Raw genomic sequence first — 20,227 nt, forward strand, 5'->3', positions numbered from 1 at the left:
GCTTGAACCGACAACTCAATCTACCTCATCACTTTGCGAGTCAGTTTCAACCTCGGAAAGTGGTGAGGTCACTTGTTGCTGCACATTTCTTAGCGGGGGCTGCCGAGGTTGTTGACATTCCATTGAATCGTACAGCAAGCTGCCAATGTGCGCTTTGATCATTGGGACCTTTTCAGCTTTTTTCCCTTTGAAGGTGATCTTGTGATGGGAAAAGTACAAGGATAGTTCTTCCACCCTCAAGGACGACAGCTTATCGGAGTTGTACAGTCCAACCCAGTCAATGTCATTGTACTCCCGATTTAGGCGTTCCATTCGCTCCCTTTCAGTCTCCTCTTTCTTCTTCTCCTTGCGCATTTTTATCTGGGCAAGGTACTCAGCATACTCTGCCACAAGCTTTTCGGGTACAATGTATTTATCTGAAAACTTTCTAATAGCCTCACCGTCCCCACTGACAAGTTCAATTTCCTCAAACAATTGCTTAATCTGAGTAAGTTGCTCCATCTGACCTCATGAAATCCTAGCATTTACCACAAGCGCATTTCCCTCTTTCTATTCCTCGCACATCCTTGCCCATTTCCAATTTTTCACCGTGCAATCACACGCCACGCAATTAACTGCTTTGTGCACAGACGCGGTTATGTGAGTAACACTTCCGGTTAGTTATTTTCACCTCCGGTTATTTTTGTCTTGGAAATATCTCTTTACATAAGCCTTATTGACTTCTCTTTGCTTCCTTGCCTTATAGATTTTATATTTGTAAATATATTTCCTGTGCGGTGTAAATAATAATCTAATAAAATAAAATAAACAAGGTAACATAGTCTCTCTAGAATACAGCAAGTTTACGCCGGTTGGGAATGTGCTCGATTGAAGTTTATTTCGGAGCATTCGCAATCGAAACTTACTGACTCCATGTGTCCTGCCCAAGAGATATTACTAACAATGAGTTTGCGTTCCGTCTTCTCGAGGAAATACTGAGCAGTGACTGAAACGCTGTCGTGTTTGGTCATCATCCTCGCCGCCTCAGACTCTCTGAACGCGGTCGAGTAACAATCCAAGGACATAGAAGATCGTGGGTTGAACCAAATGCAAAAATGTTGCGCCGAAATGCTGTAAAGAACAAGTAGTTTCACTTTAGCGAAATATTTGAGGGTTAAGTGCACTTTAAAAAATGTGTTGGCATGTACGTGCGTTGGCATGTATACAAAGCAATTTGTGCAGTAATCTGTGTCACTTCCCGGTGAGATAGAGATTTCCTTCTCTTTCTGCTCCCGGCCAGAAGAGAGGGAACCTTTGCTCTCAACCGCTCGATCGTTTGAGCAGCTGTCGTCCACAAGACAACATGGCGGCGAATCTACTCGATCGCGAGCTAATACTGATAACTCGTAAATACACGGGAAACGCCTGCACTGTAGGCTACCACCAGGGACGATTAAATTAAAAAAAATACGGGTTTTCGACAAATTTTTCTAGTTTTTCACTCGACGCATTTCAGATAGGATACAAAACGCTTTCCGTTTGCGATACTGCCAACAATATCCGTTGCCCTGTAATGGGTTACAAAACAACAATTGGAAACATTATACTTGGCGTGGGTTCGTCTCGTACACATCCGATCAAAACGTTTGTCAGATCTTGGATCTTTTTGCTGCTTGCACAGTTCCGGAAACTATCGCTGTAAGTGAGTTCATTGTCAAAGGAGCATGATGTGAGGGTTAAGCCTGGGGGGCGTTCTCCCAAAAAAAATTGGGTGGGAGTGTGCGGTCCGTTTCCCAAGACCCTCAGACCATTGAAGAACAAAATCTGCGATTTTCTCTACCCTATTTATGACCTGACCAAAAATTCAATACCCTATCTGAGACTTGACCCTTAAATCAATGCCTTGTTTCAGACCTGTCTTATAATTAGTTACCTAGTCGAGACCGAAGTTGAAGGCATCCTGAAGGGCTTTTGTTGATGGTTCTATCGATAATGAAGAAAAAAGTAGCTTCTTGTAAAAGACGTACCCAATTCAAGACTAGAGTGCAGAAACCATACCCTACTTGAGACCAAAATGGCCAAAATCGATACCCCATTTATGACCAAAACGGCTAAAAACCCAACCCTTTCAGGCCGCACATACCTATATAACCCATATAAGCGAGTACCCCGCCGGGGGGGGGGGGGGGGATAATAGGCTGGTTATGAGGCTTAACTTTGAAATTTTTCCAAAACAGTATATGCTTATCTGCTGTTAGCCGTTGCAGTTTGCGAAGCACGCGCTGAACAGCGTGGTCTGGAATGAAGCCAATTTTGGATTTGTTCGTCTGTTCTGAGTAAACTTAACGAAATTTGTGTAGTTTTTCAAACACATAAACACAAATAGGCATTCAATGAAGCTAAAAATAACTGAACCTAGGTCGCTAGTTAAAGTTGCACATGACAAAGCAGGACACATGCGGCATGATGAAGGCGGAACTCGCCCATACACGAACGGAAGTGGAACGGTTGAGAGCAGAAGAACAGAGCAGAAGAAATCTCATCCAGAGCACGGAATGTCTTAGTCGCAAGGTTGTGTCAAACACAGAAACCACACTTATGTAATTTAACCCTAAAGTTACAGAGCATAAATAAATAAATAGTAGGCGGCTTATCTCTTTATCACTTACAGGAACTTGTAAATGGATAAAACCTACTGTATCTTGCAAGGCATATGCTTTTAGTATATAGGGTACATCAGTGTGAACCAGACTCTTAGCACGTCACACATAAACTGGTTTTGAGTTAGCTGAGTTCAGTCAGTTGCATTCAAGCCTTCGTTGACTTCTTAGCTCAGACCTGATTTATTGGCACGGATTGCACAGGTATGTATTTCTGGTGGTTTCGGTGTGTTTTGTATTTGAAACTGTGAAAAAGGCTTCCTTTCTTGTCTTTGACTTCGAGTGGTTCGGGATTGAATGGTGTAGACATCTTGTTTTGCTTTCGCCGTTTTATCAATATTTTATCGCCAATGTTTAGGTCTGTGTTTTTTGCGCGACTGCACGTGGCTGTGTTCTCTTTTGTCTGATCTTCGGAGGGGGTGCTTGATCGCACTGTACCCGAGGTATGGTGAAAATCAGTTTTCGTCCATTCACCAACCCCGAGGGAGATTTTCCCGTCATTCTTTAAATAGTTGTCCTGTTGCTCCGAGCTGTCGGCGACAAGTCAACAAAATTCTGGCCTCTAGTTCTAGCCTGACATTACCACCGTGGCAGCTGTTTTCTTTAGCCGTTTCATCAGTCTCTCGGCCTTCCCATTCGCTTCCTCTTGGCCGCCTCCATTAAAATCAAATTAAATCTTTATTCACACTATTTTGATTACAGAAACTGTAAAATACAAATGTAGATTATATAGCTGGGAAATAGATGAGTTTTAACTGTGTGTGCAGCAGCCAAAGTAGTTGAGTTTTCGAGTTGACCGTTTGCTTATTCACGGCCGGACAAAGTAAAGAAACATAAAAAGTGAACATAGTTTGTGTTGAACTAGTACAAAGAAAAGGGAGGGGTTACAAATACAAAAACCAAATATACTCACTTACTACGTGTATAAATACGACTAGTAATAGTTGACATGTTGGTAAAGGATATTTAAAGTGCCGTGACAAGTTCTGGCTGTCGATTCTTGAATGAGGTGAATCGCCTTTGTTAGCTTCAGTTAATAGGACACACAAAACAGTTTTTTTTTTTCGTCTTTAATTCGCGAAATGTTAAACGTTCTTATTTACGATTGTGGATGTCTGACTTACATGTACATTGAAAGGTCATCGAAGGACGCGACGAGACAAGTCTGTTTTAAATAGCTGTAACCTTGGCTCAGCGTGTGATGTTAAGATCTGCAGGGAAAATATACTAGATGACTAGACTCCGCCAGCTGGTCAAATGAAGTTATGTAACTGATTAACGCTGTACAGGCTAAAAAGATTACGGCCTTCCCTGCTCTGGTTGCGGATCGCGTCTGAATGTCGCTATCGTGGTTGTTCGGATCGAATCGGTTGACCCTGGTGTTTATATGATCACGCCGGCCGATTTCGTTGTTTATTATAATTCCATGGCTCTGGAAGTCCTCATTTTGCACAGCCTGATGAAGATTCCATGGAAAGAATTCAGAACTACAGAACTCACTTCATGAATCGACATTAAGGTATCAGTATAACCCATTTGACCATCCGCGCGCGGTCCGCTCTAGCGTTCGTGGCTTTAACAAAAACCCATATAAACCGTATATTTACTGGAAGCTTAATAACTACAGATTATGACCTGACCTGTTTAAAACGGTAAAAATTTACCGTGTTTCGAAAATGTGAATATATTTACAAAGCTTCACGAACCCATAAATCAAGGTATACGCCCGCTAAATTTAGGTCGGAGAAAACGATTAACATGGCATCCGTTTCTTCACACATTGACCTCAAAAACCGTGTCTCAGATTTTTGGCACATGCGTTTGTTATTATTTTACAAGAGGATAAAGTTAGAAAAAGGAAAAAAATAGGACTGCCCGCGAAAAAAAGGCATAACTTTTTAATGAAAAGAGTAATCAGAATTCGCAGACACGGTTTTGTCGACGTTTGTTCTGACAACATTCTCTCCGAATTTCAGCCAATTTGGTCCAGGATGCACGTACAACTCGCCTATTTTTTACTTTCGAGAAACAGAGAAAAAATAAAATTCGGCGGCATCCAAGTGTTATGAGATTATCACACCAAGGGAGACACCGCAGAGGAATCAACTTTCTGTATAACAATAGGACTGTGACAGTTAACATGGAACAGGTACAAATTTCCGCGACGGCGCGCGGTAAATTATTCACCAGTGAATAAACCGCTTTTTCATGTGTGAAGTCAGAATTCCAAAGTTAGTAAACGTGAAATTATCTTTTGATTTACTATATTAGCGTTCGAAATTTTACGTATCGGTTGACTAATCTTCAAAATTATGACCATGTCACTGTTAACATGCCGAAGGCCCGTAGAAGGTTCCTGAGAAAATGCAAGCGCACAAAGGGAAACGCTGGAGAGGACGCCGTAAACGGGACTACATCGACTAATGTTGATGCAAAGGCAAAGATACTGGAAGAAATGACAATAGCTGGGTAAGAAAAAAAAATGTTGCACTGCTGATTCTAATTTTGTACAATCGATCTGCCTTTCAATTTCGTCCACTTCTCTTCGTCAATCTCCTCTCTGCTTCGACAGTTTCTTGCAACAGTATTTTAGCGCGGCTTGCGCTCATTTCGGCTTGCTCGCTGGCTTCGTGATCGCGATCGTTGTCGCGTTCATCCAGCAATTTTTCTTGATTGTAAAACGAACCCTTTGCCGCTTTCCGCTAATTTAGCGGCCCACTCTTTGTTGAAAGTGTTTTTCGCCTTCTTTGGCCTTCCTTTAGCCGATGAAAACGGGCAAGATCGCTCTGTCTTCTTCGAAGACATCCGGCACTGATTATGGCGCGCGAATCGCGTGTCAACTCAGCATGATCTTGATGTCATGTGACTTCTTGCCTCGATAATTAATTCATTTGACAGAACTTGTCAACTCTCAATTAAGTAATTAATATGCAAACAATCTTTCTCGCGCAATAACTAGCGGTAGATATAAGATTTTTTCGTGGAGTTTTTTTTATCTAAGAGATTACTTTAAGATTTATCCAACCGCTCAAAAAAGTAAAATTATGCAAAATTGCAAATTTTCCCCTTACTGATACCTTAACTTCGAACTGGCCTAACGACACATCTGACATGCATCCTATTGTAGGGTTAAAAAACCTACTTAGCAGTCTGCAATTATTAAATAGCATTCTGTTAAGTTAGTTTTCTGCTATTTGGCAAAATAATTGTCTTGTTACTGCTCAAGATTAGTTTGCTTCGTTTTATTTGGATGAGAACTTTTCTTTTGCTTCACTGTTCAAGCTTGCTTGTCACGTGATTTGTTTCCATGGAAAACTTAGTTATTAGCCCTCGGCAGGAGTCATAATCGGGGACGGAGACCGTAAGTCTCGGGATTCGCGCGCACCTATGATATGGGACAATTTTTCTATTTTTAGAACAAATTGCGCCATCCTGACGTCATATATCCGCGCGGATTCACGCACATGTCGGGGGCTCTCGCGTGTATGTTGTCACGTTGCGTGATCAAATGGTGAGAGTTGAGAGATTCTCTTGCGTATTTTTCACAGCGATGGCAGGGAATAAGGCAGGGAATACGAACCAGGTCGCTTATATGTAGTTTTATGCTCTGAGCTAACGGAAAAGGTGGGTTTTTCAGGGTCGAAAACAAGACTTCAATCTCGCGCTGGGAATGAATAATAAGATCTGCTCACGCTAGTTGTAAGCTTACGCGTATGTTTTTGCGTTTGTTGACTTAAGAATATAGCAAGAAAACTCTCTACTCTGGTATCGAGTTAATTTGTGAGTTTCTCAGGCTATGCTTCATCATAACCAAAACCTGTTTTGACGGTTTCTTATTGTTTCTGCTTGTTTGGTGAGTCTGCAAAGGTTTTTGAAAGGAAAGTCTGACGCGTACAGTTAGCTCATTTGCATAATGCAGCTCGTGCATTTTCAAGTCCGAGTCGGTGTTTTCGATTGTCAACAAATCTTGACAAAGATTTCTTTCGTTATCTTTTGTGCTGAGATGCTGTAACAAATTTCACGAACGCAAAAAAGGCTACTAACATCATGTGTGTTTCTTCAACATAAGCATAGTGAAGTTTTACACTGCGAAAATGAAAATAGACAAGGAGTTTTGATAGCTCGATCAACAAAATCGAAATCGTTATTCCAAGTTGATTAAAGAAAACGTCATCGTAACTTTGCTGATTATTTCTGCTTTATTCACATATTTTCAGCTTAGCTTTTAATATGTTCGCAAACATTTATCAATCTTAAACATATTTAAAAACTATGGAGTTATTGTTTGAGTTCGATGTACGCTTTCACACGAAAGTGCGGCGGAAGTACAATTTGTCATGTTTACCGACTGTACAAAACACGCATCGGCGGGCGCTCTCATTCATCGACAACAGAAAATTTACTAGATTTTTACACGAATAAAACTGAGCAGTATCTACGGACGTAAAGTTATTGGGCCTTGATGAAACATCAAGCGTCGCTTACAATTCAAGCGAAACTCAAACTAGCAATTATTTTGTTTTACTTTTCGGTCGCGATAGACTGACAAATTCCTCGCAAGCGTGTGGCAAAAGGAGCCAGGAAACTATGAAGTCCTGAAGCTCTGCTATACCTAAATATATCCAGCTAGTTTTTTTGCCGTGTAATGGAAAAGCTGTTAATCTTCAACGTATGTGAAATTTAAAGTGGAGTAATGTACAGCTCATGAAAAAAGGAGCATCCGTCGGAGCACAACTTGGTCAGCGATAAATATGAGATTACAGCGGAACATACCTAAATTCGAGGCTGTCTCACTTCACTCAAACTGGAGCAGCTTGCGACGAAAATACTTAAGCAAAATTCCAACAGACGTAAGCGCGTTGAGTTGTGGGCCAAAAACATGAAACATTTCGGGAATTTCGGACGCCATTTCCCCCGCGCGACACTCGCAAAAATCCTCGCAGCATGTACGCGCGTGTGCCGCAGGTGATGGCGCAATTTGTTCTAAAAATAGAATTATTGTCCCATATCATGGGGACAACCCCAATACTAGAAATGGCGCGCTTACGGTCTCCATCCCCGATTATGGCTCCTGCCCTCGGTTGATTGTGTGACTCTTTTATAAAATTGTAATAATAATTAAAAACAAAATAATAATAATAATGATGATGATGATGATGATGATGATGATGATGATTTTAATGACAATAATGATAATAATAATAAACATTTTATTGGGCTCATTAAAACTCTTCACCAAAACTTTACATGATAATTATTTACGGCACAAAACTATCAACAGTAGCAATTGTAATAAAGTCCTCAAAAAAGGAAGCAAAATGTAGTTTACAGAAATGAATAAAATTGAGAAAACATTAGAATTGGGATGACTTGTTTAAAATGGCACAGAAAGGTAGCAAAAGTATTTGCGGTTTGTGTCATCGATTGTATGGGAGAGGTAATCAAAAACAAAACAAAAGAAAATAACTCTTAAAATATTACAAAATACATTCTACTATTTTTATATATGTCTGGATTTATGAAAACAGTGTTAATGAAATCAAGCGCTTTTCATTTATTTTTTTTATTATTATTATTATTATTTATTTATTTGTCTTTTTGCTTTCCTTATGGCAGCCGCTTGTAAATCTTACCTAGCATAAAATGTAGAAGACTTCTTGCTGCATGTTTCATTTCTTTATCTACTTTTTTTCATTATCATCGCTACCCCCCCCCCCGCCTCCTCCCCTTTTCAATCGTTGTCTAGCCTAGACTACACTCGTCTGAATTTCAGTTCGCGCGGTGACTCTGAGAAGGAGCCAACCGATCAGCGTTCTGTATTTGCTGTCTAAAGGAAGTCTGCCCGAGACATCATTAAGTCCAATGAAGGCGCACGTCCAACGATTTGCTGGCAAGCGTCGTCCATTATCGTACGTGAGGCGGGCCTGAGATGTGTAAACTGAACGGGTCACATGTAGTCCCGTAACAGTAGGCCGTTTGCCCTGTGGCGATAATGTTGTGCTTGCTCTAGACAGCAAAAATCTTTAGCCACATCAATTTAGGGCTTAGACGTGCAATGGACTAGACATTTATATCTGCTGTTTGCGTTATTTGGTGAGAACTTTGATGTAACTAAAGACTTAGAAAAAATCTGTTGAAACCTGGATATGGCCGTTCCGCTCTCGACAAAATTGAAGTACATCCGGAACATTGCTATTTGCGAGCAAAACATGACCACGAGCAGGGTGAAGAACATGAGTTCAAGCGCTGATCATGAGTAGAATTTCCTTGTTTTATCAATTTTAGGCGTTCTCGGCTGAGCTAACTATCAGAACTGTCTGTGATTCGCTAGCGCGGAAGAAATTTATTTGCGCGGCTTCCGGGCGATAATTGACGTAACGGCAACATGTTGAGTGTTCGCTTACTGCTAACTATGGCCTAGTTTGTTTGAAGTTCAATCGAATCTCGATGTAGGAAGCTCTTGTTCAGTCCATTTAGGACAATTAGCTCTCCGCCTAGGTTTTGATATCTGTACGTTCGTGTTGATTTAGACTCCAATTTCATGCTAAAAGCACTCTTAATTAAATTGTACAATTCATGATTCAAGGAAAAGACGATGAATTTTGTCTTCCTGGCCTCAAAAGGAATACAGGAGAATTATTTGCTGTTATTTGAGCTACGATAAGCCTTGTGGAAAGCTAGCTCTAGGACAGAATGTTTTTGCGAATCCAGACAGTTGAATTTAAGTGTCATTGTCTGAGAAAGTGTTCCAGGGGCCAAAAGTTGTGGTCAACCGATTTGGCTGAAACTTGGCACAGAAGTTGGGTGCAATGAGATATTTCAAAAGCCAATTTGGCTCACTTCTCTGACTTTTAGTTTTGGAGTTTCAGGGGGGGGTCTCATTTTTTGCCCTTTGAGCACCAAAAACCCAGCCTTCCAGGGGACATTTTGAAAGTGCCATAGAACCCAATTGGTAAACTGTTCTTCCAAATGAATTTGACCATGAACTCTACTATAATAGAGCTTTCATTTCATACATGTAACTTTGTCCTCGAGGTATTGGGCAGAGAGGAGCCTTGGGCTAGAGTTTGGCAAAAATTGATGTCAAAATTACAACCCAAAATTGCCATTTTTCAAAAACTCAGTGTATCTACCTTCTTTCTTGCATAACTTCTGTACCTATACCATTATTTACTTTAGTGACCCAGTTATCAGAATCAGTTGAGAAAAATTTGGCTTATCAAAGTTTGTTGAATTTTTGCCACAAACACTCCATGCCCCTCTAAGGCCATTCAAAATGGAATTTTGAGCATAATTCATGCCATAAACAAACCAAATTGCTGACATGAAACCCTTATTCTGTATTTGGTGAGTGAAAATGAATTGTTAAAGCCAAATCAGTTTCATTGTTCAGAAATACTGTGATTCTTACCGTACATTTGCTCTTAAAAGACCAACATTTATCCTACAACAAAATGCGCAAGTTAACAACATACCGTGTCTAACGTAAGTAATTTAGGATTGAGGGGTGTAACAAGTTCACTAGCAGGTGCCCCCTCCCCACCCACTACCCCCCCCCCCCCCGTCACGCACACGTAGAAAACCAGAAATCTACTTTCTAGGGAAAAGTTTGAGTAAAGAAAGTGTTAGGTGAGATTAGGTGTTAGGTAGATTTTGAGACAATATAGGTAGATTTTGAGACAATATTAGGACTTCATAAGGATGCGAAGCAGAGTCCATATGCGGGAAAACATTCTATAGCATGGTGTCATTATGAAGTCGTAATACTGTCTCAAAATCGAATGTATTTTTTATCGCGATTCATCTATTTTTGTAGAAAACAAAAAATGTTTAATCAATTAATCGAGCTTCAGAATACAACGATAAATCTGAGATAGGTTTCAAACTGGGTATAAGATTCCTAAAATTATGCCACCTCCATTTATATACTAAAATAACTAATTATAACATAACTAAAGCAAAGTGCGCGCTCTGATTGGTTTATTTAGCGTCTACTATTTGCCCATGGGTGTACGCTGCTGACGTGTGTGCTAATGTTTATAAAGCGAATCTTTTGACTGACATTGTTTCCAAAGTAATGGCTGACGTTCTTCTGCCAGAAATGCGAAACTGTCTTCACAGTTATCTGAAGATGAAACTTTATCGAGTTACTGGTGTGCAGTTGGTTGTCATGAATGGATTTTCGCGCGCTTTTTTTCTCTTGTCATGTAAGACTACACGAACATTTTTTTGTGATGTAGCTCAATAAAAGGACTTCCGTTGTTCCAGTGTCTCAATGTTATCTTATAAAATAAATGGTAAACGCCATAGCGTGCACTATTGATTTATGGATGTTCTTGGGAGTTTGCTAAACACTCAAGAAGCTAGAGTCGTACTCGGCTATCGCCTCGTGCGACTATTACGCTTCTTTCGTGCTTAGCAACCTCCCGCGTGCATCCATAACTCAATAGTGCACGCTATGGCGTTTACCATTTGTTGATTTTAAGGTGGCCGAACACAGTTTTCGCGCGCGCTTTTTCTGATGCAATCCAGCGTACGCACAAGGATGGCAAAAAACAAACATGCCGTCAATAGAGCGATCATTTTATTTACTCAACACCTGCACTATCTGTGCAATTTTTCTGTATGATTGAACGCATTGTATTGATGGCTTTGGTTTTCTATTACAAATATATGTTAGAAAAGGTAACGATGCAAAGAACCCAGCAATTCTCAGCTTTTTCTTTGTTACCGAAAGAACCCAGTTAAATGCAGCGCATGCGTAGTAAGTCAAAAGATTGCGATTGAATGAAAAATTGCACTCTCGGAAATACGCCTTCTTCTCGAGAACCACTCATTAGAATTTCACGAAATTTGGCACGAAAATACTTTAGGAAATAAGTGACTGGAGTATTGAAAATAATTGAACTTTAACAAGGGAAATTCTAGATATTCCAGTTAACCGTCAACAAGGGATAATTAAAGATCTTTCTGTTAAATTATTAGCAAAATGGTGTTAACTTGTGAGAATCGTTACAAGCTTGTTGCATGTAAATTATAAAGAAAATCTAATGACTAGATTTTCTACAAATAAACAAAACCGATTTGGAAGGCCTGTTTATATTTATTCATGTTGCCATGGCAACGGCACATACGTCAGCTTAACCATCAAAAAACCAAAGTTTGTGCTGTTAGCTTGCTTGCTGCCATTTTTGACGACCGAGGGATCAAGGGTTTTAGAGAAAAAGGTGAATAAAACACAGGTATCAAAAACTGTGTTCAGCCACCTTAAGTAATTAAAAAATGTATCCAAATAATTTTTGTAACCAAGAATTTTATCCATGAAACAAGGCAATTTCTCGCTTAAAATGTCAACTTCATCGAACATCTTCGATGCAGCATGTTTGCAAAGATTTTTCTTCGACGAAACCAGCAAATATAGGAAAACGGTAGAGTTTCAAGCTCGAATTGTGATTGCATGATAAGCGTCTGTACAGGTAAAGCTGAATGTAAACAAACAGAGCAAGCAGACGAAAAACAGCCTTCAAGTTATTCTTATCGCTAGTTGTTTTTGGTTCACGAGATTGCTGCGATAAAATAACTGTACTTTTACCTTTCAAAGTTAGGATTTTAGTCAACCCTTTTGCCCTTTCTATGAACAATTTGTTGAATTTGTTAAATTACTTCGGGAAATCCTCGTCACAAACAAACAATTTGAGACGAGAAAATCGTAAAATATCGTGGTCTCTGTTCAATAAAAAGAGTCCACTGGATCGCGATAAAAGCCATTTGTGCGCGTGTATGATCCGTGACTGATATTTTGAATCACCAGTAGCTTTGGTATGACCAGGTCTTCCTCTTACCCCCGGACGCACCTGACGCCTTGTACTTTTCCTTCAACCATTCAGTCATGTCTATCTCGCAGGACAACAAAGGAACCATTCCTGTTTCGTGCGCAGCCCATGATGTGGCACCGCACTGATCACTTCCCCCTCCAAAGGAACAAAGTACCATTGTGAATTTACCCTCGAATTTCTTACATCTGACAAAACATACCCGCGAAACCGAAGAAGAATGGGAACTCGGTCCAGTCCCCACTCCCTCCTATGTCCAAAATGGCGGGCCAGTTGATACATCGTCTCAGTGCAAGGCCTCGTTTGGTTATTGTATTTGCAACAAAAGCTCTTTGTTTTACTTTCTAGCTCTCCTAACTGTGCATTCCTTCTTGACGGATGGTTTCATTTACCCCGCTCAAAAGGACTCTGAAATAACGGGTCACATCGACACTATAAACTGCAGCTCGTATGTTTGTAATATATCTATGTATGCATGGTCATGCTCCTTTACTGGTGGGTGTTTACAAGAACTATGCAGGCTGTTAACAGACATGGATTATATGCTAACGAATGTTTTTGTTAAGCTAACTTTATCTTGTAATCATAAAAAATCAGACCTGAAAAAATATGGAGATTTTCCATGCTTGGAGAAACGGAAAAGAATTATGACTTGAAACTGAATATAAATCAATGAAAAATTCAAGCATCGTTCAAAAAGATCGTTATATCTAGGTAAGGCCTTCATCATTTGTGCTGTTTGATGGGTACTAAGTTTTGAAAGAAAACATTAACCCTTGTTTTGCTAAATCAGGGTGTTTGTTGGGCTAATCAAAGGCCTTTTAGGAGCAATTGTAAGGTAAGAATCACAGTATTTCTGAACAATGAAACTGATTTGGCTTTAACAATTCATTTTCACTCACCAAATACAGAATAAGGGTTTCATGTCAGCAATTTGGTTTGTTTATGGCATGAATTATGCTCAAAATTCCATTTTGAATGGCCTTAGAGGGGCATGGAGTGTTTGTGGCAAAAATTCAACAAACTTTGATAAGCCAAATTTTTCTCAACTGATTCTGATAACTGGGTCACTAAAGTAAATAATGGTATAGGTACAGAAGTTATGCAAGAAGGCAGGTAGATACACTGAGTTTTTTTGAAAAATGGCAATTTTGGGTTGTAATTTTGACATCAATTTTTGTCAAACTCTAGCCCAAGGCTCCTCTCTGTCCAATACCTCGAGGACAAAGTTACATGTAAGAAATGAAAGCTCTATTATAGTAGAGTTCATGGTCAAATTCATTTGGAAGCACAGTTTACTAATTGGGTTTTATGGCACTTTCAAAATGTCCCCTGGAAGGCTGGGTTTTTGGTGCTCAAAGGGCAAAAAATGAGACCCCCCCTGAAACTCCAAAGCTAAAAGTCAGAGAAGTGAGCCAAATTGGCTTTTGAAATATCTCATTGCACCCAACTTCTGTGCCAAGTTTCAGCCAAATCGGTTGACCACAACTTTTGGCCCCTGGAACACTTTCTCAGACAATGACATTTAAATGTCACGTAAGGGCTACTTTTTCGCTGAAATATAGAGGTAAATAACCGATTCCACTGCTTGCAATGCTCTTGTTACCGTGATTGGCTAATTTAACCCGCAGCAAAGACATAGTGAGGTGATTTAGGTGAAATCACAGAGGTTAAGCCTGTCTAATTAGTGCCGCGAATCAAATGACCAATTTAAGCTCTAATTTAGCTTTGTTTGGTTCGTTCGACTCATTTGCAGCGACTTCAAAGGCTTGTATAGGCATGGTATGGACTCTATTAAGAGTACACGAGGTAGATAGCACTCTCAGTACGACATGGCCATATTTAAGTACATTTTCTGACCGATTTTCGAAAAACATGCTCGCTATTTTGATGCAAAGTCTTTAACACGGTTTTCATAAATCCAGACACACACACACACACACATATATGTATGTGTGTGTATGTGTGTATTATATTTACTTAGAAAACAGCCCTGAGAAAATACACGCGCTGATTGGTTAAATATAGTGTTTCTATAAATCGATAGAAACGCAGAACTAGCACAAGCTGTTGACGTAATAATGGCGCGAGCAAAGAGAATTTACATTCTGATGATTAAAGTAAACAAGTTGTTTCCCTTTTTTCGTCGCAGAGTTTTCTAAAATAGGAAATAGCAAACGTGTTCTCCTTGTTTCTATCGAGTTATAGAAACACTCGTAAAAGTTTGGGAGAACTCGAAAAAGCTGTAGAAACACTCGTCTGCGGCTCATGTTTCCACAGCATTTCTCGCTCTCCCAAACTTCCACTCGTGTTTCTATTAAACAATTAGACTATGAGCTCGAGATTTCTATCGCGTGGTAGTTGACGAGGGCGCAGCCTGAGTCAACTATCACCCATAGAAATCGGGAGCGAATAATCTAATTGTTTTAGTATAAATCTACTAGTCGTTCAAAACGTTATCTAAATCCTCTTCACGGACACTTCGAAAACACCAAGAAGCGGCCGTCATTTTGTTAACAAGGGTACGCTGCTACACTACTCACTGTCTATCACAGAATAGATAGTGAGTAGCGTAGCCGATCAGAGAACGGCATTCGTGATAGAATGCTAGTAGATTTATACTAAAACTCGATAGAAACACGGTACATGTTTTCTATTTGTTAAATAATACCAGCCGCGACACTGCCCAAATAAAAGTCATTTTCTGAAATGTTTAAAATTCCGTCTTTTCGTTCTTTAACCTCTAAGACAGAGTAATGCTGACCGTTATAATAGTGATGATGATAACAATAATAATAATGATGTCGAGGAAAAGGTTGTTGTTATTCATCGTGGTAGATGCAATAATAAAGTGTATTATCGTTTGTCTCACGATGTAGTCACTTGAGATGTAGATCGCGACGTTTTGACTGCTTTTTGCTAGTCTTCTTCAGGCGATAAGGTCGACTGATTGCACGGTATCATTTATATCACAAAGGTCGGCTGTGATTGGTGCATTTAGATCCTCCTATTGTTCCATTGTTCCGGCGAGTAGCTGTTCCCTCAGTGGTCCGCTGTTGTACCGTTCTTCTGTTGTTGTATTTCTTGATCGTGAGTATCCATGCTTCAGGAATTTCAATTCCACTATCCCTGTTGATGTTATTAGGGTGAAGTCTTATGTGAATAGCTTCCTTGACCCTACGTGTGTACCAGTGAGGATCTCGATCAATAAACTTGTTCTCATTCCAAATAGGATTGTGGCCGGTCTCGTGGGTGTGTTCAGAAACGGCGGAGGTCTGGGTACGGGCGAGTCGTATATCCCTGTAGTGCTCTTTGATCCTCTCCTGCATATATCTCCCTGTTTCCCCGATGTAGACTTTGGCGCACTCACAGAGAATCCTGTAGACAACACCATCTTGTTTAACCGGGTTGACGGTGTCCTTTGGTCGCATTGAGTGTGACCGAAGTGTCGTGTCGGATGATTTTTTTAAAATTTTTTTAAAATTTTTTTAAATTTTTTTAAAAAATTTTTTTAAACAATTTTTTTTTAAATATTTTTTTAAAATAATACTAGTGAGCAGCACTTCAGCAACAGATCTTGTCAACTTGCTTTATTTTCTCCGACCGGTTTCGTCTGATCATACAGACTTCATCAGGGAGTTTGAACAAGATACATAAAGGAACTTATTTTATACCTATTCTTTAGAGTACAAATCACGTTCCGACTAGGGTGTGAACAGCAAAAAACACCTACAAAATTGCGTGCAGGATATGACTAAAATCCTGCGAATGTGCAATGTATAATTTTGTAATGTATAATTTTGGGGCTCACGGATTTAACGTTAAATCCGTGAGCCCCAAAATTAAACATTGCACATTCGCAGGATTTTAGTCATATCCTGCACGCAATTTTGTAGGTGTTTTTTGCTGTTCACACCCTAGTCGGAACGTGATTTGTACTCTAAAGAATAGGTATAAAATAAGTTCCTTTATGTATCTTGTTCAAACTCCCTGATGAAGTCTGTATGATCAGACGAAACCGGTCGGAGAAAATAAAGCAAGTTGACAAGATCTGTTGCCGAAGTGCTGCTCACTAGAATTATTTTTAAAAAAATTATTTTTAAAAAAATTGTCGTGTCGGACTTAAAGACGGTGCGAATGCATTGTTGTTCTAGGCAGCGGCGGAGAGACTCCGAAACTCCTTGGACATATGGTAAAACGGCGGTGGATTTAAAATCCACCGCCGTTTTACCATATGTCCAAGGAGTTTCGGAGTCTCTCCGCCGCTGCCTAGAACAACAATGCATTCGCACCGTCTTTAAGTCCGACACGACACTTCGGTCACACTTCGTGCGACCAAAGGACACCGTCAACCCGGTTAAACAAGATGGTGTTGTTTACAGGATTCCCTGTGAGTGCGCCAAAGTCTACATCGGGGAAACAGGGAGATATATGCAGGAGAGGATCAAAGAGCACTACAGAGATATACGACTCGCCCGTACCCAGACCTCCGCCGTTTCTGAACACACCCACGAGACCGGCCACAATCCTATTTGGAATGAGAACAAGTTTATTGATCGAGATCCTCACTGGTACACACGTAGGGTCAAGGAAGCTATTCACATAAGACTTCACCCTAATAACATCAACAGGGATAGTGGAATTGAAATTCCTGAAGCATGGATACTCACGATCAAGAAACACAACAACAGGAGAACGGTACAACAGCGGACCACTGAGGGAACAGCTACTCGCCGGAACAATGGAACAGTAGGAGGATCGAAGTGCACCAATCACAGCCGACCTTTGTGATATAAATGATACCGTGCAATCAGTCGACCTTATCGCCTGAAGAAGACTAGCAGTAAGCAGTCGAAACGTCGCGATCTACATCTCAAGTGACTACATCGTGAGACAAACGATAATACACTTAATAATAATAATAATAATAATATTAATAATAATGATGATAAGTCAATATCAAGCAACTTTTGAGCTAAACTGGAATTTCACCTTAAGAAGAGTACCAATTATAACCACAAACCATTTTTTCATTGTAAAATTCAGTGAACTGGTAACTCGCAACTCCCCTACTTTCAACTCCACGCTAGCACTTTTCCCACTCTTAAACGTATGATAACACCATGCTGCAAAGCAGCTTTCTGTTGGTTACTGTTCTCTCTGGGGATACCACAAAAATAAAGTCAAATTAAACACGGATGTGGTTTTCTCCAAATTGAACACATATTCTTAAAAATATTTCTTTTTCTGTAACAGGCATAAAAGATGATATCCTTGAGAATCCTGCAAGCCGTCGTTCTTTTTGGCGCAACACAGATAAGTAAGCCATTGGCTCAATTAATCTTTGTATAACTGTGTAGTTACTTCATCTTTCCTGTGACCGTGGCCGTCATGTCCAGGTATAGTTAAGTATAGAGCGTGTGCATTGTCACGCAATAAAAAAATAAAATCAAAAAACATTCAAGGCGTGTGCGTTGTCCCAAAGTTGAGATATTCGTCGAAATGTTCCGCGAAAAAATTATAGAGCCTAGTATGGAGCCGCCATGTTGGAGGACCTCCTTCGTCCTCCAATATGGGGGCCGGAAAATAGTGTTAACATCTAGAACTTACTTTGGCTATCTAGACAACTGATTATCTGAACCGAACCAAAACACATTTACACAAGCATTTTTCCTAATACTTTAACTCCTAAAATGGATAAAAATCACGAGATAAGTGTATAGTTTTCAACAAACGCGACTTGGCTTCAAGTCACGTACCGCCATAAATGCGCTGGTCGCCATTGAGCTGGAAAGTTGTAAACAGATATAAATTTAGTACCTCTTATGCCTGATGAGGATAAAACCTTTAGGGGCTCTTTAGTTTTGGATTTGAGAATTTGAAGACGTCTCGTGAACACACTCTATAACGCAATGCTGGCCATTCTCGTCCCCAGAGCCCGCGCTCCATATGTTCAACACCAAGAATCTTACTGCCGACCAAAAGGAGCGCGGCGCTTAAGGACGAGAACGACTGCCGGCCACCGTAACAAAGTCAAGCCGCATGACAAATTTTGTTCTTCTCACTCATCAAGTTATTATAAAACAAATTATACATAACATATAGAACAATATTTGAGTAGAAAATACCAAAATTTGTTACCAAAGTTGTCTTACTTTGAATTTAATCCAAGCTTTATGATTATTTTCAGTGCCTGATCATGTATCAATCGCAGGTAAGTAAAATATATAGGAAGGTGCTGGCTTTGTTCAAATTCGGCCGTTAACGCAAAAAAAAAAACCCTTAACGTTTTCGTTTAATTCAATTCGCCACTATTCCTCATTTGGATACACGTTTTTTGGAAATACCGTACTCCGTCAACCTGTCGTCATCGTTTTGACACTCTTTAGGTTAGGGTAGGTGGGTGGAATCTACTACCCCTGCTCTCGGGAGGACAAGATCGAAATAAACTTGATGTTAAGGTGGCTGAACACAGTTTTTGATACCTGTGTTTCATTCACCTTTTTCTCTAAAACCCTTGATCTCTCGGTCGCCAAGAATGGCAGCTAGCAAGTTAACAACACAAACTTTGGTTTTTTTATGGTTAAGCCGACGTATGTGCCGTTGCCATGGCAACACGAATAAAAATAAACAGGTCTTTGAAATCGGTTTTGTTTATTTGTAGAAAATCTAGTCATTAGATTTTCTTTATAATTTTCATGCAACAAGCTTGTAAAGATTCTCACAAGTTAACACCATTTTGCTAATAATTTAACAGAGAGATCTTTAATTATCCCTTGTTGAAGGTTTACTGGAATATCTAGAGTTTCCTTTGTTAAAGTTCAATTATTTTCAATACTCCAGATCCAGTTACTTATTTTCTAAAGTATTTTCGTGCCAAATTTCGTGAAATTCTAATGAGTGGTTCTCGAGAAATAGGCGTATTTCCGATAGTGCAAATTTTCATTCAATCGCAATCTTTTGACTTACTACGCATGCGCTGCATTTAACTGGGTTCTTTCGGTAACAAAGAAAAAGCTGAGAATTGACGTGAAGTATATATGAAAATAATTCATATTTGAACTGAGCATCGCACCGGTATTCGCGGAGGTCACGGGTTCGAATCCCGTTGAAGCCTTGATTTTTTCAGGCTTCTTCTTTCCAATTGCTTAAATTGGAAATTTACTGCGATGATCATTCTTCACTTTCAAAAAGCTGAGAATTGCTGAGTTCTTTGCATCTCAGTTTACCTTTTCCAATATATATTTGTAATAAAAGACTAAAGCCATCAATACACCGCGTTCAATTATAGAGAAAAATAGCACAGATACTGCGGGTGTTGAGTAAATGAAATGATCGCTCTATTGACGGCGTGTTTGTTTTTGCAATCCTTGTGTGCGCGCTGAATTACATCACCAAAAGCGCGCGCGAACACTGTGTTCGGCCACCTTAATAGGGTTAAGCGAATGCTACCGCAATAATCTATGAAGTAATATTATCCTCGTTTTTTAGAGAAAAAAAGGCCCTCGAAATTTTACCCACACCCCTAAAAGACTACCTTCGAAGGTTACCTTAATGCGGGTTCTTGCCTATTGATTGATCAACTAAACTACAGTCGAACTAACAAAGTACTGAAAAGAGATATGTCATTTAAGCTTGTTAACATTCAAACCGTGAACATCTTTACTAGAAAGTTTTCTCCTTTGTCAGATGCAAATTACCCATCAAGTTATCACAAAGTAGATTAAGCATGGTATATAGAACAATATCTAAGTA

General features: G+C 39.8%; 1 protein-coding gene across 8 annotated transcripts in view; it reads left to right on the forward strand.

The window, feature by feature from the left end:
* Positions 1-2,765: 2,765 nt before the first annotated feature.
* LOC145486379 (whey acidic protein-like) overlaps positions 2,766-20,227 on the forward strand; it is a 39,333-nt gene continuing 21,871 nt past the window's right edge. For 5 of the 8 annotated variants that reach the window (XR_014049271.1, XM_081465023.1, XM_081465027.1 and 2 more), the window contains exons 1-3: positions 5,156-8,891; positions 17,729-17,792; positions 18,663-18,686. Coding sequence is in view for 7 of the 8 variants with exons in the window: in XM_081465023.1 (XP_081321149.1) it covers positions 17,738-17,792; positions 18,663-18,686 (79 nt within the window). In the remaining variant the exon portion in view is untranslated. Of the gene's footprint in view, positions 2,844-5,059; positions 5,109-5,155; positions 8,892-17,728; positions 17,793-18,662; positions 18,687-20,227 lie in introns of those variants that run through there. The other 3 variants (XM_081465025.1, XM_081465024.1, XM_081465026.1) reach the window with 3 other exon arrangements.

This window comes from Orbicella franksi, chromosome 5 (genome assembly GCF_964199315.1).
Source record: "Orbicella franksi chromosome 5, jaOrbFran1.1, whole genome shotgun sequence".
NCBI classification, from domain to species: Eukaryota; Metazoa; Cnidaria; class Anthozoa; order Scleractinia; family Merulinidae; genus Orbicella; species Orbicella franksi.